General features: G+C 56.7%; 1 protein-coding gene across 1 annotated transcript in view; it reads right to left on the minus strand.

The window, feature by feature from the left end:
* LOC127575537 (tau-tubulin kinase 1-like) overlaps window positions 1-23,765 on the minus strand; it is a 49,563-nt gene extending 25,798 nt beyond the window's left edge. The window contains exons 1-5 of the mRNA XM_052025469.1: window positions 23,493-23,765; window positions 15,823-15,927; window positions 2,386-2,451; window positions 2,004-2,096; window positions 582-707 (exon numbers count right to left, since the gene is read on the minus strand). Coding sequence (XP_051881429.1) covers window positions 582-707; window positions 2,004-2,096; window positions 2,386-2,451; window positions 15,823-15,927; window positions 23,493-23,765 — 663 coding nt within the window. The remainder of the gene's footprint in view (window positions 1-581; window positions 708-2,003; window positions 2,097-2,385; window positions 2,452-15,822; window positions 15,928-23,492) is intronic.
* Window positions 23,766-24,442: the final 677 nt, after the last annotated feature.

Genomic DNA, 24,442 nt, shown 5'->3' on the forward strand with positions numbered 1-24,442 from the left:
CCTGTCCCCTCGAGGGGTCTCCCTGAGGGATGGTCCTGTCGCTGAGGGATCTCCCCGAGGGATGGTCCTGTACCCCCAAGGGATGGTCTTGTTGCTGAGGGGTCTCCCTGAGGGATGGTCCTGTACCCCTGAGGCATAATCCTGTTTTAAGTGTATTCTTTCTTGTAAAAATTGTGTATAATTTATGTTTATGTTTTTCTTGTGAATGCTGCTTATCTGATGCTCTGTGCCTGTGATGCTGCTGCAGGGAAGTTTCTCATTGCATCTGTGCATATGGACTTGTGCATCTGACAATAAACTTGACTTTGACTTTATTCAAAGAGGGGTCAGGGGTCATCCTTAGGTCAGGGATATGGGGACAGAGCTGGGACCGGACGTGGGGAGAGGGCTGGGACCGGGGACCGGACGTGGGTGACCAGCATGGAGGGTGTTGAATGGTGGAGCAGGCTCCAGGGTTTGCCCTGCTTGGCTGACCTCCCACAGGGAGTGCCCAGTGGGACAGTCAGCACCTGCAGTGTGCAGCTGTGCTGTCGGACAGCCTCATCAAGTGCGGCAGCCGGCCGCCAGCACCGCCCAGGTACCTGATAATCCGGTTTGGTGAAGTAATCCAAAGTGGACACGTGGTCGAGGAACAGGTGAAACTCCGAGGGCATGTGCTTCAACAGCATCCGATGGTCGTACTTCTCCTTAATGAGTCCGACCTGCTCCTGTGGGGGCAGAGGGCAGCTCTCAGCACTTCCAGCAAGGATACACGCCCACCCCAGCCCACACACCCTGACCCCATCCCAACCCCACCTCCGGGCACCCTGAAACCCTTTGGGAACCCTGACCCCACCCCATGTACCCTGACCCCACCTCCGGGCACACTGACCCCACCCCGACCTACCTCCGTGCACCCTGACACCCTCCAGGAACCCTGACCCCACCCCACGCACCCTGACCCCACCTCACCCCACCTCCAGGCACCCTGACCCCCTCCAGGCACCTGACCCCATCCCACCCCGACCACACCTCCAGACACCCTGACCCAATCCCACACACCCTGATTCCACCGACCCCACCTCCAGGCACCTTGACCCCACCCCACGCACCCTGACCCCACGCCGACCCCACCTCTGGGCACCCTGACCCCACCCCACCTCACCTCTGGGTACCCTGACACCCTCTGGGCACCACGACCTCTCCCCACCCCATGCACCCTGACACGTGTGTACAGACTCACCTCCTGACACCCCAGTGCCCCCCCCCCCTCTACAGGGCACAGGTGGGGAGTGTGACGGGACACTCCCCACTGGTCTGGGTGAGTGCGGCTTCAACAACTCTCGAACTCAGCACCGCCCAGGACAAAGCACCCACCCCTACGGCTCCCTAACCCGCCCCCCCCAACACTCCCTCTCCTCCCCTCCTAAACACCCCCTCCCTAAAACCTCCCGCCCCTGCCTCCCTAAACCATCCGCCCCCACCCACACACAGTGACTGCAGTGGGCACCATCTGCAGAACACACTGCAGTCACTGCCCCGGGCGACTCCAACGGGACCTCCCAAACCCAGACACAGGCAGTGGGTGCAGGGGAACACCCCCACCTGCAGGTTCCCCAACCCCCCACCACTGGGAAACCTCTCACCGTTCCTTCACCGTCACCGGATCTAAACCCTGGAGCTCCCCTCCCCACAACAAATGCAGGTCAGTCCCCGGTCCCAGCTCTCTCCCCACATCCGGTCCCCAGTTCCAGCTCTCTCCCATCCGGTCCCCAGTTCCAGCTCTCTCCCATCCGGTCCCCAGTTCCAGCTCTCTCCCCACATCCTGAGCCCGAATTAAACATCAAGCCCTTGAGTTTGGGTGCGTTGGGACCATCCCAGACATCACCACCCCACTAGTGATTCCCATCGATTTTCCAGGTTAACTGCCCATTCCCTGGTGCCCTCTACCAAGGGTGGGATCCCTCTCTGTTCCCCATTATCGGGGGGCACACACCCATGGGCGGGGAGGGGGGTGAGCGTACCTTGTCCTTGATTTTTCTCCAGGGGAGCTGACCGACGGCGAACTCCACCAACATGTAGAACAGGGACCAGAGGTCGTCGTGTCGTCCCATCTCCTAGAGGGACAGGTCAGAGGTCAGAGGCAGGGTCAGGGGAGGAGAGGCAGGACTCACCGACCTCCTGACCCAATGCCAGACCCCCAACTCCCCACACCCCTCGCACTTAAAACTCCAACGGCCCCTTGCACTGATGACCCCACGACCCCTGCCCCTTTCACCGTCGACCCCACGATCCCTGACCCTCTCACCATCGACCCCACGATTTCCCGAAGCCTGACTGGTGAACCCACACCCCCCACCCTAGCGACCCCGCCCCCTCCCTGCGAGCGATCCCCCGCTGCCGTACCCGGTTTTTGTGAGCGTTGACAGATGCGTAACGAACCGTCCCTCGGAATCCAGCGACAGCACGCGGCTGTAACACAGGACAGAGGGGTCAGTGTGGGAGGGGTCAGTCCCCACCCCGGGGTCACTGTGGGAGGGGTCAGTCCACACCCTGGGGTCACAGTGGGAGGGGTCAGTCCCCACCCCGGGGTCAGTGTGGGAGGGGTCAGTCCACACCCCAGAGTCAGTCCCCACCCTTGGGTCACTGTGGGAGGGGTCAGTCCCCACGCCAGGATCAGTCCCCACCCTGGGGTCGGTATGGGAGGGGTCAGTCCACACCGACCCCGGGGTTAGTGTGGGAGGGGTCAGTCCACACCGACCGTGGGGTCAGTGTGGGAGGGGTCAGTCCACACCGGCCGTGGGGTCAGCCCACACCCTGTGATCAATGTGGGAGGGGTCAGTCCCCACCCTGGGGTCCTGTGGGAGAGGTCAGTCCACACCCCGGGGTCAGTCCCCACCCTGGGGTCACTGTGGGAGGGGTCAGTCCCCACGCCAGGATCAGTCCCCACCCTGGGGTCGGTATGGGAGGGGTCAGTCCACACCGACCGCGGGGTCAGTGTGGGAGGGGTCAGTCCACACCGACCGCGGGGTCAGTGTGGGAGGGGTCAGTCCACACCGACCGCGGGGTCAGCCCACACCCTGTGACCAATGTGGGAGGGGTCAGTCCCCACCCTGGGGTCCTGTGGGAGGGGTCAGTGGGAGGGGTCAGTCCACACCCCGGGGTCAGTGTAGGAGGGGTCAGTCCCCACCCCGGGGTCAGTGTGGGAGGGGTTAGTCCCCACCCCGGGGTCAGTGTGGGAGGGGTCAGTTCACACCGACCCTGGGGTCAGTGTGGGAGGGGTCAGTCCCCGACCCTGTTCCCACTCGTGTCTGGTGGACCCTCCCTGCACTGGGGAAGGGTGAGACGGTGTCCAAGCCGTGCTCTGTGCTCCCCTCCCCCAGATATGGACCCTCGCCCTGGGATCCATGGCCCTCCACCCCGTCTTGCCCCCCCACCACCCCCCTCGGATGGAGGCAAGCCTTGGGGTCCGTCACCAGCCGCTCCACGTCAGGACACAGGGGAGCAAATTATAAATAAAACAAGGGGACCTCCGTCTGCAGCCGACCCAACCCTTACCCGACCCCGACCTCTGACCTCCAACCACCTTGACTGACCCTCCACCCATACCCTGACCCCCGCCCCGACAGCCTCCACCCCAGAACCCTGACCGAGCCCGACCCTGGCAAATCCTGACCCGATCGAGGTGTCGCACCAGACCCTGACCCAACCCTCACCCCTGACCCCAAACGAGCCTCCATCTCAGACCCTGGCCCCAATTCCAACCCCAGACTATCACTCCGACTAAACTGTCACCCTGACCCTGCTCAGTGACCGCACACAAGACTCTGTTCCAAGACCCTGATGCCAAATGAACCCTGACTACTGGCCCCTGACTGGTCCTGACCTCAGCCCTTGACCCCAACACCTGACCACTGGCCCCTGACCTCAGCCCCCGACTGGCCCTGACCAAGCCCACTAATCGTTGGCCTGAGAACTGGTACCATCCAGCCACCGGCCCCGCCCCCACCCCACCGGCCTCACTCGTGCTTACTGTGAGCAGGAGTGGTGGGTGAGGTGCTGTGTGTTAACTCACCGTGAGGTCTAGAGAGGAGGCGAGGGTGGGTGAGGTGGGCTTCGGTGAGGTAAGGTTTCTTTTCCATTTCCTGATTCCACTGGGACAGTGATGGCAGTGAGGTGGCGTGGGGGGCTCCCCCTGTCAGATGTGGGCAGTGAGGTGCAGTGGGGGGCTCCTCCTGTCAGATGTGGGCAGTGAGGTGGCGTGGGGGGCTCCTCCTGTCAGATGTGGGCAGTGAGGTGGTGTGGGGGGCTCCTCCTGTCAGATGTGGGCAGTGAGGTGGCGTGGGGGGCTCCTCCTGTCAGATGTGGGCAGTGAGGTGGCGTGGGGGACTCCTCCTGTCAGATGTGGGCAGTGAGGTGGCGTGGGGGGCTCCTCCTGTCAGATGTGGGCAGTGAGGTGCAGTGGGGGGCTCCTCCTGTCAGATGTGGGCAGTGAGGTGGCGTGGGGGGCTCCTCCTGTCAGATGTGGGCAGTGAGGTGGCGTGGGGGACTCCTCCTGTCAGATGTGGGCAGTGAGGTGGCGTGGGGGGCTCCCCGTCAGATGTGGGCAGTGAGGTGCAGTGGGGGGCTCCTCCTGTCAGATGTGGGCAGTGAGGTGCAGTGGGGGGCTCCTCCTGTCAGATGTGGGCAGTGAGGTGGCGTGGGGGGCTCCTCCTGTCAGATGTGGGCAGTGAGGTGGCGTGGGGGGCTCCTCCTGTCAGATGTGGGCAGTGAGGTGGCGTGGGGGGCTCCTCCTGTCAGATGTGGGCAGTGAGGTGGCGTGGGGGGCTCCTCCTGTCAGATGTGGGCAGTGAGGTGCAGTGGGGGGCTCCTCCTGTCAGGAAGTGTTTCCATCTGCAGCTCCTCCCAGACCCATGGATCGGTTGGAGCAACAGCTGGACTGAGGAGCATACAGCAGTTAGAGAGGGTTATAGATTGGGGTTTCACGGAGGTGGTCACCACAGGTTGGGTCAGGTCAATGGGGACCACCAGGAGGGGCAGAGCCCCCCGTGGCTGCCCTCTAACACCTATACTGTTTTGGACGGTGTTGGGGAGGATGGCACCCGGGTCAGCGGCACCACGACCGACTCTGTTGTACAGCGGGGCAGGTCTAGCACCAGGTGGACAGAAGTGACGGGGGCTCCTTTGTCAGGGGGTTTCTGTGGCCGTGAGCGAGACAGGCTGTTTCCTCCCTGGTGCCAGGGTCAAAGGTGTCTCCAAGTGGGCACAGGGCATTCTGAGAGAGGAGGGTGAGAGGCCAGAGGTCGAGGTCCACGTTGGTACCAATGACATAGGCCGGGGGGAGATGGGGTCCTGCAAGGAGAGTTCAGGGAGTTAGGTCGGAGGTTATGAATCCAGGAGATCTCGGGTAGTAATCTCAGGATTACTCCCTGTGCCGGGTGTGACTGAGGAAGACAGTGTGATTTAATGCATGGCTAAGGAGCTGGTGCAGGAGGGAGGGCTTCAGATGTGTGGATCACTGGGCTCTCTTCAAGGGCAGACAGGACCTGTACGGGGGGGGAGTTGGGTGGAACTGCATATAAACTGGAGGGGAACCGATATCCTCCCCGAAGGTTCGCCAGTTCTACCTGGAGCATGGCAGAGCAGTGGGATTCAGAGCAGGAGAGCAGCTGATGGAAGGATTGGGGGGGAGGTGAAGGTTAGGTCGGGTAAGGCAGGGCTGGGTGAATGAGCACCGTGAGACTGAGGGGCTGAAGTGAGGTTCTTTCAGTGCAAGGAACATTGAGGGGTGAGGCAGATGAACAGAGCCTGGCTGAGTACACGGAACTATCATGTTGTGTCCACTACCAAGGGTTGAGGGAAGGGCAGGATTGGCAGCTCAGTGTTCCAGGATTCAGATGTTTCGGATGTGAAGGAGAGGGATGTAAAACAGGTGGGGGAAATGCACTACTGATCAGTGAGAATGTCACAGCGGCACTGAGAGAGGACATCCTGGAGGGCTGATCCAGAGAGGTAATGAGGGGAGAGCTCAGGAATAAGAAAGGTGCACTCACTCTGATGGGATTATACTGAAAGCCTCCCAATAGCCAGCGGGAGATAGAGGAACAGATGTGTAGGCAGATTATGGGGAGGTGTAAAAGCAACAGGGCAGTTGTTGTGGGTGATTATACCTTCCCCCAATACTGACCGGGACTTCCTTCGTGCCAGAGACGTCGATGGGGCACAATTTGTTCGGTGCATCCAGGAGGGTTTCTGCACACGGTGCATAGATGGTCCAACCAGGCAAGGGGCCATACTGGACCTTGTGCCGGGACATGAGCCTGGCCAGGTGATCTGAGTTTCAGTGGGAGAGCAGTTTGGGAACAGTGATCATAGCTCTGTAAGTTTACAGATGGACTGGACCTCGGGGGAAGATGCTGAATTGGGGGAAGGCCAATGACAACAGTATTAGGCAGGATGTGGAGAGAGGAGACCGGGAGTGGCTGTTATTGGGTAAGTCCACATCTGACGTGTGGGAGCCGTTCAAAGATCAGCTGGTCAGAGTTCAGGACCCACGTGTTCCTGTGAGGAAGAAAGGCAAGGAAGGCAAGGTTCGGAAACCCTGGGATAACAAGAGATGTTGTGAATTGAGTCAAAAAGGAAGAAAACCATCAGTGTTAGCAAGCTGAAATGGGACAGGGCCTTTGAGGAGTACAATGGAAGCCGGAAAAAATTTAAACAGGGAATCAGGAGGGCAAAAGGAGGCCACGGAATGTCTTTGGCAAGTGGGATTAAGGAAAATCCCAAAGCACGTTATACATACAATAAGAACAAGAGGGTAACTAAGAGAGGAGGTAGGATCACTCAAAGGCAAAAGAGGGAATCGAGTGAGGTACTAAATGAGTACTTTGCATTGGTGTTCACCAGAGATGGACACAGAGAGTTCAGTGTGGGGCATGATAATAATCTGGGGCATGTTGATATCAAGGAGGAGGTGCGGTTGGGGCTCCTGAAGAACATTAATGTGGATAAGTCCCCAGGGCCTGAGGGATATATCCCAGGTTATCAACAGAGACAAGAGAGGAGATTGCTGGGGCCTTGACCAACATTGTATCGTCTCTAGCCACAGGCGAGGTCCTGGAGCACTGGAGAGAAGCCAATGTTATGCCTTTGTTTAAGAAGGGAAGTAGGGATAATCCAGGAAATTACAGGCCGGTGAGTGTCACATCAGTGGCACTGGAAGCCATCAGAGAGGATTCTTAAGGATATGATCTACTCACCTCTGGAAGAGCATAAACCTATTTAGGACAGTCAGCAGGGCTTTGAGTGTTTTAGGGAGGTGATGAAGGTGATTGATGAGGGAAGGGCAGTGGAGGTTCTCAACATGGCTTCAGTAAACCTTTTGACAAGGTCCCTCACGGGAGGCTGGTCCAGAAGATTAAGTCACATGGGATCCATGGAGACTTGGTTTGGCCAAGGGTGGTGGAGGAGGGGGTTATTCTGGCTGGAGGTCTGTGACCAGTGGTGTTCCGCAGGGATCGGCGCCAGGAGCTTTGTTGTCTGCGATATACACAAATGAATTGGATGAAAATGTAGGTGAGCTGATTAGTAAGTTAGCAGATGACACGAGGATGGGCAGAGTCGTGGGTAACAAGGAAGGTTGTCAAAGGATTCAACAGGATTCAGACCATTTGGAAACATGGGCAGAGGAAAGGCTGATGGAGTTTAATCTGGACAAGTTTGAGGTGTTGATGGACACAGGGATGTTGGGGAGCAAGTCCATACAACCCTGGAAACGGCCACATAAGTAGACAGGGTGGTAAGGAAGGTGTTCATCAGCTGCACCGTCTAAAAGTCAGCAAGTCACATAAAACTTATAAAGCTGTATAAAAACTTTGGTCAGGCTCCACTTGGAGTACTGTGTGCAATTCTGGTTGCCCCATTACAGGAAGGATGTGGAGGCTTTGCAGAGGGTGCAGAAGAGGTTCACCAGGATGCTGCCTGGATTTGAGGGCATGTGCCGTTAGAGGAGGTTGGACAAACCTGGGTTGTTTTCTCTGGAGCAGTGGAGGCTGAGGGAAGACCTGATGGAGGTTTATAAGATTATGAGAGTCACAGACGGAGTAGACAGCTGGTGTCTTTATTCCAGGGTGGAAATGTGAAATACTAGATGGCATAGGTTGAAGGTGAGAGGGGGAACGTTTAAAGGAGATGTGTGGAGCAGGTTTTTGCACAGGGAACGGTGGGCGCCTGGAACAGGCTGCTGGGGGTGGGATGGAGGCAGGTACGACAGTGGCGTTTAAGAGGCTGTTAGACAGACAGATGAATGTGCAGGGAATGGAGGGACAGGGGTCGTGTGCGGGGAACGGAGGGACGGGGGTCGTGTGCGGGGAACGGAGGGAGGTGGGTCGTGTGCGGGGAACGGAGGGACGGGGGTCGTGTGCGGGGAACGGAGGGAGGTGGGTCGTGTGCGGGGAACGGAGGGACGGGGGTCGTGTGCGGGGAACGGAGGGACGGGGGTCGCGTGCGGCGAATGGACGGGGGTCGCGTGCGGCGAATGGACGGATGTGGGTCGTGTGCGGGGAACGGAGGGAGGTGGGTCGTGTGCGGGGAACGGAGGGACGGGGGTCGTGTGCGGGGAACGGAGGTTCGGGGGTCGTGTGCAGGGAACGGAGGGACGGGGGTCGCGTGCGGCGAATGGACGGATGTGGGTCGTGTGCGGGGAACGGAGGGACGGGGGTCGTGTGCGGGGAACGGAGGGACGGGGGTCGTGTGCGGGGAACGGAGGGACGGGGGTCGTGTGCGGGGAACGGAGGGACGGGGGGAATGTGCAGGCAGAGGGGATTTAGTTTAATTCGGCATCGTGTTCGGCACAAATGTGATGGGTCGAAGGGCCTGTTCCATGTTCTGACTGGCACTGCCCTGGCCACTTGTCCCACCCACATGTGGTGCTCGGCCCCGCCCACTCCTGTCCCCACCCACTGATCCTGCCCACTCCTGGTCATTGGCCCCGCCCACTCCAAATGCACCAACCCCTCCCCCACAGTCCACGTCCCTCTGGTCGGTGACGACTGGGTCAGTCGGAATTGTGACCCCACCACAACCCTGCACCAACTTGTGACCTCAGCCTTCCTCTCCTCACACCCACCACCTGTACAACCATACGCCGCCACGTTGTTACCCTGTACCCTGCCAGCTCCCCACCACCCTCGTCTGTAACCCAAACCCCTGCCTTTACCCCGACCCACCCTTCCTCAGGGCACTGCCTGTACCTCAACTGGCACTCTTTTACCTGACGGTATCTTGCCTGTTCCTCCCTGTACACCTGTGCTAACTGTCCCTGCTCCAACTGTCCCTGCTCCCTGCTCTGCCTGTACCTCCTGTCCCTACTCCCTGTCCTGCCTGTACCTCCCTGTCCCTGCTCCATGTCCTGCCTGTACCTCCATCCTGCCTGTACCTCCCTGTCCCTGACCCGCCTGTACCTCCCTGTCCCTGCCCCGCCTGTACCTCCCTGTCCCTGCTCCCTGTCCCGCCTGTACCTCCCTGTCCCTGACCCGCCTGTACCTCCCTGTCCCTGCCCCGCCTGTACCTCCCTGTCCCTGCTCCATGTCCCGCCTGTACCTCCCTGTTCCACCTGTACCTGACTGCACCCTCCGCCTTCTGCTTGTATTTTGACTGCCTTCTCCTCCATCTCTCATCTGTCCCTTCCTTCATGTTCCACCTGTATCCTCCTGTGTGCTTCGCCTGTATCCTGACTGCAGCCACCCTCTTTTACTGTATTCTGTCACATTTCTCTAGCTGTGATTCACCTGTGTTTAGACATCACACAGTTTTACGTACTCTGGCCCCAAGCTGCTGAGCTCTGCCTGTTGTCTGACTGTAGCCTGCACAGTGTGCAGCACAGGTGAGGTTACCTGAAGTGCTGAGGCTGCCTCTGGGTCTCTGGGAGATCCCCGTCTATTAAAACATATTGAAAGAACTGAAATTCAGTGCGAGGCTGATGGCAACTCACAGCTCAGTGCACAACCTTGGACACATGCAGGGAATGGGAGATCTGACCATCAAACTAAGGCTTCGGGGAGCATAAGCATGAGTAATCCAAAAGAAACTGTAAAACAAAAAGGGAGAAACAAAACAGAACAAGCAGCAAAATTAATGAGAGGGCTCTGCACGGAGGCAGCGGGAGAAACAACCAGAGCAGGGAGGGAGGGACCTGCAGGTACCAGCCCTCCCGGCTGCACCCACTCCAACGTTCTCAACACACACACCATGCACACACACATGTACACACACCATGCATGCGCACACACACATAAGCGCACACCATGTACACACACACACACATGCACACACACCATGCACATGTGCACACACACACGTACACACACACACCATGCACATGTGCACACACACACACGTACACACACACACCATGCACATGTGCACACACACACACGTACACACACACACCATGCACATGTGCACACACACACACGTACACACACACACCGTGCACATGCACACACACACACAGTAGCTTAAAGACAATGCTGCAGATGCTGCAAATCTGAAATAACCAAAGGCTGAAAACACTCAGCAAGTCAAGCAGCATCTGTGGAAAGAGGAGCAGAGTTTCAGGTCAAAGCCCCCCCGATAAACCTTTCCCTGCCTTCTCTGCTTCTCCTTCCTGACCGGCTGAGCGTTTCCAGCATTTTCTGTATTTGTTACAAATGCAGCAGTCCCTGTATTTAACTGTGACTTCATTTAACAGTGTGACCCTCCCTCAGTACCGCACCCCCCCACAGTGTGACCCTCCCTCAGTACCGCACCCCCCCACAGTGTGACCCTCCCTCAGTACCGACCCCCCACAGTGTGACCCTCCCTCAGTACCGACCCCCCCCCAGTGTGACCCTCCCTCAGTACCGCCCCCCCCCACACTGTGACCCTCCCTCAGTACCAACCCCCCCCCCAGTGTGACCCTCCCTCAGTACCGCACCCCCGCAGTGTGACCCTCCCTCAGTACTGCCCCCCCGCAGTGTGACCCTCCCTCAGTACCGCCCCCCCACAGTGTGACCCTCCCTCAGTACCGCCGCCCCCCCACAGTGTGACCCTCCCTCAGTACCGCCCCCCCCCCAGTGTGACCCTCCCTCAGTACCAACCCCCCCACAGTGTGACCCTCCCTCAGTATCGCCCCCCCCACAATGTGACCCTCCCTCAGTATCGCCCCCCCCACAATGTGACCCTCCCAGTGTGACCCTCCCTCAGTACCGCCCCCCCACAGTGACCCTCCCTCAGTACCGTCCCCCAGTGTGACCCTCCTTCAGTACCGTCCCCCAGTGTGACCCTCCTTCAGTACCGCCCCCCCGCAGTGTGACCCCCCCTCAGTACCGCACCCCCACAGTGTGACCCTCCCTCAGTACTGCCCCCCCGCAGTGTGACCCTCCCTCAGTACCGCACCCCCACAGTATGACCCTCCCTCAGTACTGATCCCCGACAATGTGACCCTCCCTCAGTACTGCCCCTCCCACAGTATGGAGCTCATATGGCACTGCCCCACAGTTCCTCTCATTCAGCACCAATGTTGTCAGAGCCCAGCAGAATGGGAGAAGATCTCATCACAACATTAGTTCCTCCCAGGGCTGGGCAGGCTGGATGTGGGGAGTAGGCTTCCTCGGACAGAGGAGTCTGGGGCCGGGGGCAGTCTCAGAATAGGGGGTTGGCTGTTGAGGACTGAGATGCGGAAAAACCCCTTCACTTGGAGGTGGCAAACGTGTGAAATTCTTCACCTCGGAGGGTGTGGAGGCTCACTCACTGAGTGCACTCCATGTTCAATAGAAGACGATTCAGGGATATGGGGTTGGTGCAGGAAACAGCAAGGCGAAAGATCACCCATGGCGTGATTGAATGGTGGACGATGGGACTGAGTGCAGTCCTTGCTCAGAGGCAGGAGGGAGGGCAGAACCGATGTGGCTGTGTGGACTTATTCTCCCAGATGGACTTCTTGAGGGAATTCTGAGAAGATGAAGATGGGAAGCATAGATAAGGGGTTCATCGAGTGTTTCAAGATAGTTCCTTTGCACAATACATTCTGGAGTCAGAGGAGGCTACACTGGACCTGCTGCTGAGCAGTGAGACAGGATTAACCTCCTAGTCAAGGTGCCCTTCAGTAACAGTGAGCAAAATACATTCCATGTGCAGCAGAGAATAACGAGACCAGTGTTTGAAACTTAATTAGGATGCAGTGTGAAGGCAAGAGGGCAGAGCTGGCTGAAGTAAACTGGGAAATCACACCGAGGGATCAGTCCGTCGAGATGCAGTGGCAGAGATTCAAGGGGGTTCTTCAGAATACACAGGATACATTACAACAAGTAAAATACTAAACTGGGGGTACAGTGTGTCACACACTATCCTTCCCCCCAGCACTGGGGGTACAGTGTGTCACACACTATCCTTCCCCCCAGCACTGGGGGTACAGTGTGTCACACACTATCCTTCCCCCCAGCACTGGGGGTACAGTGTGTCACACACTATCCTTCCCCCCAGCACTGGGGGTACAGTGTGTCACACACTATCCTTCCCCCCAGCACTGGGGGTACAGTGTGTCACACACTATCCTTCCCCCCAGCACTGGGGGTACAGTGTGTCACACACTATCCTTCCCCCCAGCACTGGGGGTACAGTGTGTCACACACTATCCTTCCCCCCCAGCACTGGGGGTACAGTGTGTCACACACTATCCTTCCCCCCCCAGCACTGGGGGTACAGTGTGTCACACACTATCCTTCCCCCCAGCACTGGGGGTACAGTGTGTCACACACTATCCTTCCCCCCAGCACTGGGGGTACAGTGTGTCACACACTATCCTTTCCCCCCCAACACTGGGGGTACAGTGTGTCACACACCATCCTTTCCCCCCAGCACTGGGGGTACCGTGTGTCACACACTATCCTTCCCCCCAACACTGGGGGTACAAAGGGTGGTCACACTGTGGTCAGATGGTGCCAAACTCGAAGGGAAAGTACACAGCAGTGGTAGTGGTATTGAGCAGGCAGTTGGAGCTGTGGAGTTATGTGCCTCTGGGTTCTGATGGCTTCATCCTAGTCTTAAAAGAAGTGGTTAGTGAAAGAGCTGATGCATTGGTTTCGATTTTCTAAAATTCCAGATTCTGGAATTGTTCCATTAACGTGGAAAATAGCGATTGTAGCTCCTTTATTCAAAGGGGGAGGAAGATGGAGAACAGGACTCTGCAGGCCAGCGTGCTCAGTGTCTGCCATGGGAACATGTTTGTTGTAACGGGGCACGGCAGGTGTGCTTGCTAAATTCACAGCTGATAAAAGATAGGTCGGCACATAAGCTGTGGAGAGGACATCAGGAGGTTACAGACGAACATGGGCGGGTGAGTGAGTGGGGCAAAAATTGGGCAAATGGAGGATAACATGGGAAAATGTGAAATAAAAAGCCCAGAATCGAAACAGAGAGAGAGAGAGAGGGTGCCTGTGCTGCTGCTGCAAGTAAGTGTTTCACTGCACCTGTGCACACATGGACTTGTGCCTGTGACAACAAGCTTGACTTTGACAACACAGCCCTGAGACGAAGATGGATCTGGGTGCCAGTGCACGATGCGCAGAACGTACGGCATGCTGGCCTTCATCGGCCAAGACACTGAGTGCAGCAGTTGGGACACCATGTCACAGCCGTACAAAACGTTGGGGAGGCCACAGCTAAAGTACTGCATGCAGTTCTGGTCACCACACTACAGGAGAGACGGGACTAGCTAGAGAGGGTGCACAAGAGGTTCACAGGGATGATTCAGACTGGAGAGCTTGAGTTATCAGGAAAGATCAGATAATCTGGGACTGTTTTCCCTGCAACAAAGGAAGATGAGGCATGACGTGACAGAGGTATATCAAATGATGCAAGGCACAGACAGGGTAGATCACCAGTGTCTGTGTCCCAGGGTAGGATGTTTAAAGCTAGAGGGCACAGGTTGAAGGTGAGAGGGAGGAGGTTTAAAGGGGACCTGAGGGGTAAATATTTCACACAGAGTAGTTGGTGTCGGAGATGAGGTGGTGGAGGCAGGAACAGTAAGAACATTAAGCCATCGGGACAGGTACATGAATGAGCAGGGCACTGAGCGATACGGAATGAATGCAGGCAGGTGTGATGGTCAGCACAGACAGGGTGGGCCGAAGGGCCAGTTTCTAGACTGTACAACTCTGACTCGATGCAGGTCCAGCAAGTTGGAAAGCGAACAAAATATTTACTGCAAGAGAAAGCGAGCCCAAAAGCAGGGAGAGTGCGACCGAGTTCGGGAGGTCACTGGTGAGACCACATCTGCAGCACTGTGCACAGGATTGGTCTTCTTTTGTAAGGAAGGATGGAAATGTTTTGGGGACCAGTCCAGTTCAGTGGACAGATACCTGCACTGGTTGGGTGGTCTTCAGAGGAAAGGTTGGGCAGGGTCTGTGATTGCGAGAGTGAGGGAGAACCAAGGAGTTCAGGTTCCCAACACCAACTTACTCATGGAATGGTGCACTGGGCTGGAGGGGCGAGGGGTGACACCTGTTCTTAATTCCACTGCTAGACTTCCTTCCCAAACCTCTCTCAGGCCCCCCTGCCTGAGCCCAGCACTGACACTGCTGCTGAGAGATGTCACACAGACACAGAGAGCACTGGTGAACCGAGGGGAAGGTGCAGTGACAGCAACAAGTCCCACCTGCACCTTACCGTCAGCTCCACACATGCACACCGCCGGTCCCTTCACCCACACCGGTGCTGCCATCTCCATCCCACACCCCCAGACAGGGCCCTCAGCACCTGTGGGCGACGGGGCCAAGATATGTGGGGAGCTCCCCCAGTCCCTCTCAGAGCCTCAACGTCGGATCATCCACCCGGGAAACGAAGAGCGAGGGAAGTGAAGTGCTGGGGTTTCCGGGTGCACACACACAGGGGCTGCTCCCCAGTCCCCAGCACATGGCTCCACACCTCCCCGTCCACAGTGGCCTCCCATTCACTGACACCCACTGACCTTCCGCACCACTTCAAAGCTCAGTCCCACCAAACAGTCATCAGCCGAGAGCAACGGCCACACTGTCACATCAGCACACCGTGTGTCCAGGGGAGGGACACACACACCAACACTCACCGGTGGACAGGTACTACACACACACTAATCCTCACCAGGGGCTGGGTCCCACACACACACCAACCCTCACCAGGGGACGGGTACCACACACACTGACCCTCACTTGGGGGATGGGTCCCACACACACACACACTGAGCCTCACCGGGGGATGGGTCCCACACACACACACTGACCCTCACCGGGGGATGGGTCCCACACACACACACACTGACCCTCACCGGGGGATGGGTCCCACACACACACACACACACACACACTGACCCTCACCGGGGGACGGGGTCACACACGCACACGCACCCACACTGACCCTCACCGGGGGACGGGTCCCACACACACACTGACCCTCACCGGGGGACGGGTCCCCCCCCCCCCCCCCCCACACAGACACACTGACCCTCACTGGGGGCTGGGTCCCTCCCTCCCACACACAGACACACACACACTGACCCTCACCGGGAGACGGGTTCCCCCCCCCCCCCCCCCCCCACACACAGACACACTGACCCTCACTGGGGGATGGGTCCCACACACACTGACCCTCACTGGGGGATGGGTCCCACACGCACGCACACTGACCCTCACTGGGGGATGGGTCCCACACGCACGCACACTGACCCTCACCGGGGGACGGGGTCACACACACACACACACACACACACACAGACCCTCACCAGGGGACAGGTCTCACACTTGGGCAGTTGTCTAGTCCGTCACTCACCGGCCGAACTTCTCCGTTTGTGTTGGTGTACTGACGTGCAAGTCCAAAGTCCAGCATGTAGCACTTCCGGAAGGTGGAGGGGAGACGTCCCATTGCGAAGTTTGACTGTGGGATGGGTGAAAGGGAGAGTGAAACTCACCGCCACACTGCCCGCTGAGTCACCGTCCTCCCCAGTCAGTCACCGTCCTCCCTGGTCAGTCCCCAGTTAGTCCCCATCCGCCCCGGATGGTCCCCGGTCAGTCCCTGTCCTCCCCGGTCAGTCTCCGTCCTCCCTGGTCTGTCTCCGTCCTCCCCGGTCAGTCCCCAGTCAGTCTCCATCCTCCCTGGACGGTCCCCGGTCAGTGATTGACCTGCACAGCACCAGTGCTCAGCTGTCCCTCAGCAGCCCAGGTAACACTCAGTCCCACAGCACAGTTACAATGAAGGCGGCCATTCAGCCTGGCTCTTCCATCAGTCCTGTTGGTTGCCCTGGAAACACTGCTCTCCCAGACACCTCGCCCTTGCTCTGAAATGGCCCCCCTTCCCAACCCCAACTACGCAGTGTTGGCCCCATCACCTTCACTCTGCCCATTCCCCCAGCCCATCTCCCCGACCCCTCTGCCTTCCCAACAGATCTTCTCCCTCTTCCTCTGTACTCCCCACCATGGTTTCTGGGGGAACCGCCCCTGCCTCTCCCGCTGGCCGCTGAAGTACACCCATCCAGATGTCCTCACCCCGCCCCTGGAGCGTGGCCCAGGACCTGACACAATCCTCTCCTTGGGGCAAACCAGGCCTTCATCGACACCGCATGGTCAGAGTCGTCCAGCAGAGAACTAGGCCCTTTGGCCCACCACCTCCATGCTGACCTCTTTGCCCACCTACACTCATCCCATTCACCCACATGAGGACCATCTCCTCCTACACATCTATTTAAGTGTCTAATTGCCTCTTTAGCACAGTGACTGTACCTGATTTCCTCCCCCCCCACCCCCGTTCCAGATATTGATCCCTCTCTGTGTAAAAAAACTTACCCTCAGATCCCTTAAATCTCCTTCCTCTCACAAACCCATGGCCTCTTGTTTTGATACCCCTGCCGGGGGAAAATGATTCAGACTCTCTACCCCATGCCTCTCATAATCTAATCCACTTCTATCAGGTCACCCCTCAGCCTCCTTCTCTCTGGGGAAAACAAGCCCAGCCCACCAATCCAGGCAACACCCTGGTGAATCCACCCTTCCAGGATCAGTGGTGTGTTCAGCTTCTGACATGTGGGAGTTCTGGGAGACACCCAGTCTCCCTGATAACTACATCTGCACGAGGTGCATCCAGCTGCAGCTCTTTACAGACCGTGTTAGGGAACTGAAGCTGCAGCTGGATGACATTTGGGGTACTGAGGAGTACATAGACAAGAGCTACAGGGAGGTAGTCACTACAGGGAGGCAGGAGGCAGGTAGCTGGGTGACTGCCAGAAGAAGGATGGAGAATAGGCAGGTAGTGCAGAGTACCCCTGTGGCCATTCCCCTCAATAACAGGTATACTGCTTTGGATACTGTCGGGGGGGTGGGGGGGGGGGGGGGGGGGGGGGGAGACCTACCAGAGGAAAGCCGCAGTGCCCAGGTCTCTGGCACTGAGCCTGGTCTTGTGGTGCAGAAGGGAAGTGGGGAGAAGAGGAGGGCGGGAGTGATAGGGGATTCCATAGTAAGGGGAGCAGACAGGAGATTCCGTGGACGTGAAAGAGTCTCCCAGATGGTATGTTGCCTCCCTGGTGCCAGGGTCAGGGACATCTCGGATCGGGTCCACAGCATTCTGAAGGGGGAGGGTGACAGTCAGAGGTCATGGTACATACTGGTACCAGTGACATAGGATAAGAGATTAGGTCCTGAAGAGGGAATATAGAGAGTTAAGTAGGAAACTGAAAAGCAGGACTTCAAAGGTAGTAATCTCTGGATTGCTGCCTGTGCCACGTACCAGTGAGGGTAAGAATAGGTTGATTTGGCAGATGAATGCGTGGCTGAGGAATTGGTGCAGGGGGCAGGGTTTCAGATTTGTTGATCATTGCGATCTCTTCTGGGGAAGGTATGACCTGTACAAAAGGGACGGGTTACACCTAAACTGGAGGGGGACCAATATTCTTGCAGGCAGGTTTGCTAGAACTGTTGGGGAGGGTTTAAACTAGTTTGGCAGGGGAATGGGATCCCGAGTGATAGGTCAGAGGTTGGTGCATTTAGTGTACAAGTAGATGCAGAGTGTAGAGAGACTGTGAGGAAGGATAGGCAGTTGAAAGGGCAAAATTGCAGTCAGTTGGATGGGCTGAAGTGTGTCTATTTTAATGCAAGAAGTATCAGGAACAAGGCTGATGAACTTAGAGCATGGATAAGTACAAGGAACTATGACGTGGTGGCCATTACAGAGACTTGGCTGTTGCAAGGCCAGGAATGGCTGCTGGATATTCCAGGGTTTAGATGTTTCAAAAGGGACATGGACGGAGGTAAAAGAGGTGGGGGAGTGGCTTTGCTGATCAGGGACAGGGTCACAGCTGTAGAAAGGGAGGACGTCCTGGAGGGATCGTCCACTGAGTCAGTGTGGGTGGAAGTCAGAAACAGGAAGGGAGTGATCACTCTGTTGGGAGTATTCTACAAAAACCCCAGTAGCAGATCGGGAGGCAGATTTTGGAGAGGTGCAAAAATAACGGGCTTGTTGTCATGGGTGATTTCAACTTCCCTAATATTGATTGGCACCTCCTTAGTGTAAAGGGGATAGATGGGGCAGAGTTTGTTCGGTGTGTACGGGAAGGATTCCTGACACAGTGTGTGGACAGGCTGACTAGAGGAGAGGCCATTCTGGACCTGGTACCGGGCAATGAGCCTGATCAGGTTTCAGATCCCCCCCCACCAGCATTTCTCATCTCTTTTTTCCCTTTTTGTTGGAGCAGACTCGATGGGCTGAATGGCCTGCTTCTGCTCCCTTGTCTTGTGATCTTGTGATCTCTCGGTGGGAGAGCATTTTGGAGACAGTGACCATAACTCCTTGACCTTTACCGTAGCCTTGGAGAGGGATAGGGGCAGACGAAACGGGAAAGTATTTAGCTGGGGGAGGGGGAATTATGATGCCACGAGGCAGGAACTTAGGAGCGTAAATTGGGAACAGATGTTCTTGGGGAAGTGCACAGCGGAAATGTGGAGGTTGTTCAGGGAGTACTTGCATGAGGTTCTGGATAGGTTTGTCCCACTGAGGCAGGGTAAGGATGGTAGGGTGAAGGAACCGTGGTTGACGTGAGACATAGAATATCTTGTCAAGATGAAGAAAGAAGCTTACCTGAGGTTTAGAAAGCATGGATCAGACAGGGCTCTGTTACAAGGGTTACAAGGTAGCCAGGAGGGAGCTTAAGAATGGACTTGGGAGAGCCAGAAGGGAGCATGAGAGGTCCTTGGTGAGTAGGATCAAGGAAAACCCCAAGGCATTCTGCATGTGTGTTAAGAATAGGAGGATGACTAGAGTGAGGGTAGGACCGATCAGGAATAAAAGAGGAAACATGTGCCTGGAGTCGGAAGAGGTAGGGGAGGTCCTTAATGAACACTTTGCTTCAGTATTCACCAGAGAGAGTGGCAGGCTGATCCGCCAGGGCATGTCGACGTGAGGAAGGAGGATGTGCTGGAACTATTGAAAAACATTAGGATAGATAAGTCACCGGGGCCGGATGGGATATATCCGAGGTTATTATAGGAAGCGAGGTAAGAGATTGCTGAGCCTTTAGCGATGATCTTTGCATCCTCACTGGCCACAGGAGTAGTGCTGGATGATTGGAGGGTGGAAAATGTTCCTTTGTTCAAGAAAGGGAGTAGGGATAACCCTGGGAATTACAGACCAGTGAGTCTTACTTGAGCAGTGGGCAAATTACTGGAGAAGATTCTTAGAGACAGGATCTATTGGCATTCGGAGAACCATAGCCTGATTAGGGACAGTCAGCATGGCTTTGTGAGGGGCAGGTCGTGCCTCACGAGCCTGATTGAATTCTTTTAGGATGTGACAAAGCACATTGATGAAGGTAGAACAGTGGATGTGGTGTCCATGGATTTTAGTAAGGCGTTTGATAAGGTTCCTCATGGAAGGCTCATTCAGAAAGTCAGGAGGCATGGGATCCAGGGAAACTTGGCTGTGTGGATTCAGAATTGACTCGCTCATAGAAGACAGAGGGTGGTGGTAGATGGAGCGTATTCTGCCTGGAAGTCGGGGACCAGTGGTGTTCCGCAGGGATCTGTTCTGGGACCCCTGCTCTTTGTGATTTTCATGAATGACTTGGACAAGGATGTGGAAGGGTGGGTTAGTAAGTTTGCTGATGACACGAAGGTTGGTGGTGTTGTGGATAGTGTAGAAGGTTGCTGTAGGTTACAACAGTATATTGATAGAATGCAGAGCTGGGCTGAGAAGTGGCAGATGGAGCTCAACCTGGAAAAGTGTGAAGTGATACACTTCAGGAGATCGAATTTGAAGGCAGAATACAAGGTTAATGGCAGGACTTTTAGCAGTGTGAAGGAACAGAAGGATCTTGAGGTCCACGTCCATAGATTCCTCAAGGTTGCCGCACAGGTCGATAGGGTTGTTACGAAGGCGTATGGAGCGTTGGCCTTCATTAGTCAGGGTACTGAGTTCAAGAACTGCGAGGTAATGTTGCAGCTCTATAGAACTCTGAACTCTGGTTAGACCACATTTAGAGTATTGTGTTCAATTCTGGTCACCACATTATAGGAAGGATGTGGAAGCTTTAGAGAGGGTACAGAGGAGATTTACCAGGATGTTGCCTGGATTGGAGAGCAAGTCTTATGAGGATAGGTTGAGTGAGTGAGGGTTTTTCTCTTTGGAGAGGAGGAGGATGAGAGATGACTTGATAGAGGTGTACAAGATGATAAGAGGCATAGATCGAGTGGACAGTCAGAGACTTTTTCCCAGGTCGACAATGGCTCACATGAGGGGGCATCATTTTAAGGTGATTGGAGGAAGTTATAAGGGGGATGTCAGGGGTAAGTTTTTTTTTTACACAGAGAGTGGTGGGTGCGTGGAACGCACTGCTGGCAGAGGTTGTGGGGTCAGATACATTAGGGACATTTAAGACTCTTAGATAGCCACATGAATGATAGAGAAATGGAAAGCTATGTGGGATGGAAGGGTGAGATAGATCTTAGGGCAGGATAAAATGTCGGCACAACATTGTGGGCCAAAGAGCCTGTACTGTGCTGTAGTGTTCTATGTTCTACGTACCCTCCCCAGTGCAGCCACGACCGTCCTGCGGTGTGGCGACCAGAACTGCACACAGTGCTCCAGCTGTGGTCTAACCTGACGTCCTTGCTCCTGTCTTCCACATACAGAGCCCTGACTGCTGCATTACATTAGAACTGCCCTGCCACTCTCAGTGAAGCACATCTCCCACCCCACCCACCCACTAGGTCTCTCCCCTGCCAATGGTGCACCCACCTCAGGTATCTGCCCTTCCCATGGTGCCTCCACCCTAGGTCTCTGCCCTCCGCATGGTGCCCCCACCCCAGGTCTCTCCCCTCCCCATGGTGCCCCCACCCCGGCCAGGTCTCTCCCCTCCCCATGGTGCCCCCCACCCCAGGTCTCTGCCCTCCCCACCCCAGGTCTCTCCCCTCCCCATGGTGCCCCCACCCTGGCCGGGTCTCTCCCCTCCCCATGGTGCCCTCCACCCCAGGTCTCTGCCCTCCCCATGGTGCCCCCCGGGTCTCTGCCCTCCCCACCCCAGGTCTCTCCCCTCCCCATGGTGCCCCCACCCTGGCCGGGTCTCTCCCCTCCCGATGGTGCCCTCCACCCAGGTCTCTCCCCTCCCCATGGTGCACCCCACCCCAGGTCTCTGCCCTCCCCATGGTGCCCCTCCCACCCCAGGGTCTCTCCCCTCTCCATGGTGCCACCCCACCCCAGGTCTCTGCCCTCCCCTCACCTTGGACACCTTCTTCACCGCCCACCACACTGACAGTTCTGGTGTCACCAGCAAACCTATGAGTCTGTGACTTACTAATCATGCCAAACAGCAGGGGACCCAGCACCAACCCCTGCAGCACACTGCTGGTCACAGGTCTCCAGTCAGAAAATCAACTCTCCACTGCAACCCTCTGCCTCTTTCCACCAAGCCCAGTTTTGGAGCCCATGTGATCTCACCTTCCGGACCAGCCTACCACACAGGACTTTGTCCCATAGCATCTACCGCCCTGCCCTCGTCGATCCTCTTGGTCACCTCTTCAAAAAACTCAGTCAAATTCATGAGACATGATTTCCCCCACACAAAGCCACACTGACTGCCCCAGTCAGTCCCTGTCTCTCCAAATGCAGGTAGATCCTGTTCAGGATCCCCTCCAGTAATGTTCCCACCACTGATGTCAGGCTCTCTGGCCTGTAGTTCCCTGGCTTGTCCTTGCTGCCCTTCTTAAATAAAGGCTCAACATTCGCCACCCTCCAGTCTCCCGGTTCCTCATTCTTGGCCAACAATGATGTGAAAACCATTGCCAGGGCACTGGGAATTTCTAGTTCTGATGCAGGTTCTCAACTAAAACATCGACCATCCCTCTGCCTCCACAGATGCTGCTCGAGCCGCTGAGATGCTCCAGTGGTTTGTTTTTGCTCCAGATTCCAGTGCCTGCAGTCTCCCGTGTCACCAGCAATTCCCTCCCTTGCTTCCCACAATGTCCTAGGATACACTTGGTCAGGCCCAGGGGATTTATCCACCTTTATGCGCTTAAAGACCACCAGCACCTCCTCTTCACGTCGATGTGTTTCAGGATATCGCTGTTCCCTTCCCTGAATTCCCAACTTCCACATCGTTCTCCACAGAAAACACAGACAAGAAGTATTCATTTAACACCTCGCCCATCTCCTGTGGCTCCAACACAGACAGCCACATTTAGAGGTCCTTTTTCTCCCTCGTTACCCTTTTGCTTTTGATATAGAATCTCTTAGGATTCTCCATTACCTTATCTGCCAGGGATGTCTCTTCGCCCTCCTGATATACTCCTACATCCCTCATGCTCAAGGGATTTGCTTGATCCCTTGTCAACTGAAGTCCCCTTCACTCTAACAGGAACACGCTGCCCCCAACTCTCCCTGTCTCACGTGTAAAAGCCTCACACTCGCCAGACGTCCCTTCGCCTGCGAACAGCCTCCCCCCATCAACCTTTGCAAGGTCCTGTCTAGTGCCATCTACATTAACCTTGCCCCAATGCAGGACTTTAACTTGTGGACTGGTCCCATCCTTTCCCAGGACTGTTTCACAACCAATAGAATTCAGGTCAGTGGTTCCCAAAGTGCCCCCCCGGACACTTCAGCCACTTGCCCTGCCCCATCTCCCAAAAGGAGGTGCAGTGTTGCCCCCCCTCTGGTTGGACCACCTACATATTGCTGCAGAAACCTTTCCTGGACACACTGAACAAATTCTGCCCCATCCAGGCCCCGGCACCGGACAATTTTCAAGTGCACATCCAGATGCTACTGGAGCGGTGTGTTCCAGGTTCCAACCCCCTTCAGGGTGTCCATGTCCATTGGTGGTGCTGGCAGTGACCCAGGACCTCTGCTCCACCCACACCCTCCAGTGCCAAAACCTCAGGGGAGCCCCACACATCATCCCCCGACCCCCCCCACCCGCGCCCACCCCCCCCCCCCACTCAACACCCAGAGCCCTCCCCACTCACCGGCTTGATGTCGCGATGCAAGAAGCCCACAGAGTGGATGGCCTCGATGGACTGCAGGATCTGCTTGCCCAGACGCAGGGTGGTGCTCATGGTGAAGGTGCCCCGTGGCTGGCTCCGCCGCAGGTCGGCAAGGTTACGGCCCTGGAGAATACGGCAAGGGTCAGCGGGGACGGAGGCATCGCCACGGCTGGGCGCTGGTAGCTCTCCCCCCCTCCCCCCACAACACTCCCTCAGGCAGCCACAGTCCGGGCAGGGGCGGGGGAGGCTCCACATTGGGCTGGGAGGGGGAGAGGGGAGGGCTCCGCATTGGGGCAGGAAGAGAGGGAGGAGGCCTCGATGTTGGGGTGGGAGGGGGAGTGGGGAGGTGCTGTATTTGGATGGGAGGAGCCATGTTAGGCGGGAGGAGGGAGGGGAGGGCTCCATGTTGGGGGGCAGTGGGAGGGGGGAGGAGCCGTGTTGGGGAGGGAGGGGGAGGTGCTGTATTTGGGCGAGGGGGAGGGGTGTGGGTGGGGGCGAGCTAGGCTTTACTGTCTGCCGAGGGAAGGACAACTGTGTAGCCCGTTGATACAGCGGGTGGAGCCACTGCCTCCAGCTCTAGAGACCCCAACCTTGGGCGCTGTCTGTGCGGAGTTTGCACGTTCTCCCTGTGACTGCACAGGTTTCCTCCGGGTGCTCCGCTTCCCTCCCACATTTAAAGACGTGTGGGGTTGGTGGGTTAATCATCCGCTGTAAATTGCCCCCAGTGTGTGGGAGAGGGGTAGATTCTGGGGGGGTGCTGATGGGAGTATGGGGAGAATTAAGTAAGACTGGTGTAAAGATTTGCCAGGCACATGGCTCCCTGAAAGTGGAGTCACAGGTAGACAGGGCGGTGAAGGAGGATTTTGGCTCATCGGCCTTCAGCAGTCAGGGTACTGAGTGCAGGAGTTGGGACGTTACATTGCAGTTGTACA

Source organism: Pristis pectinata, chromosome 10 (genome assembly GCF_009764475.1).
Source record: "Pristis pectinata isolate sPriPec2 chromosome 10, sPriPec2.1.pri, whole genome shotgun sequence".
Classification (NCBI taxonomy): Eukaryota; Metazoa; Chordata; class Chondrichthyes; order Rhinopristiformes; family Pristidae; genus Pristis; species Pristis pectinata.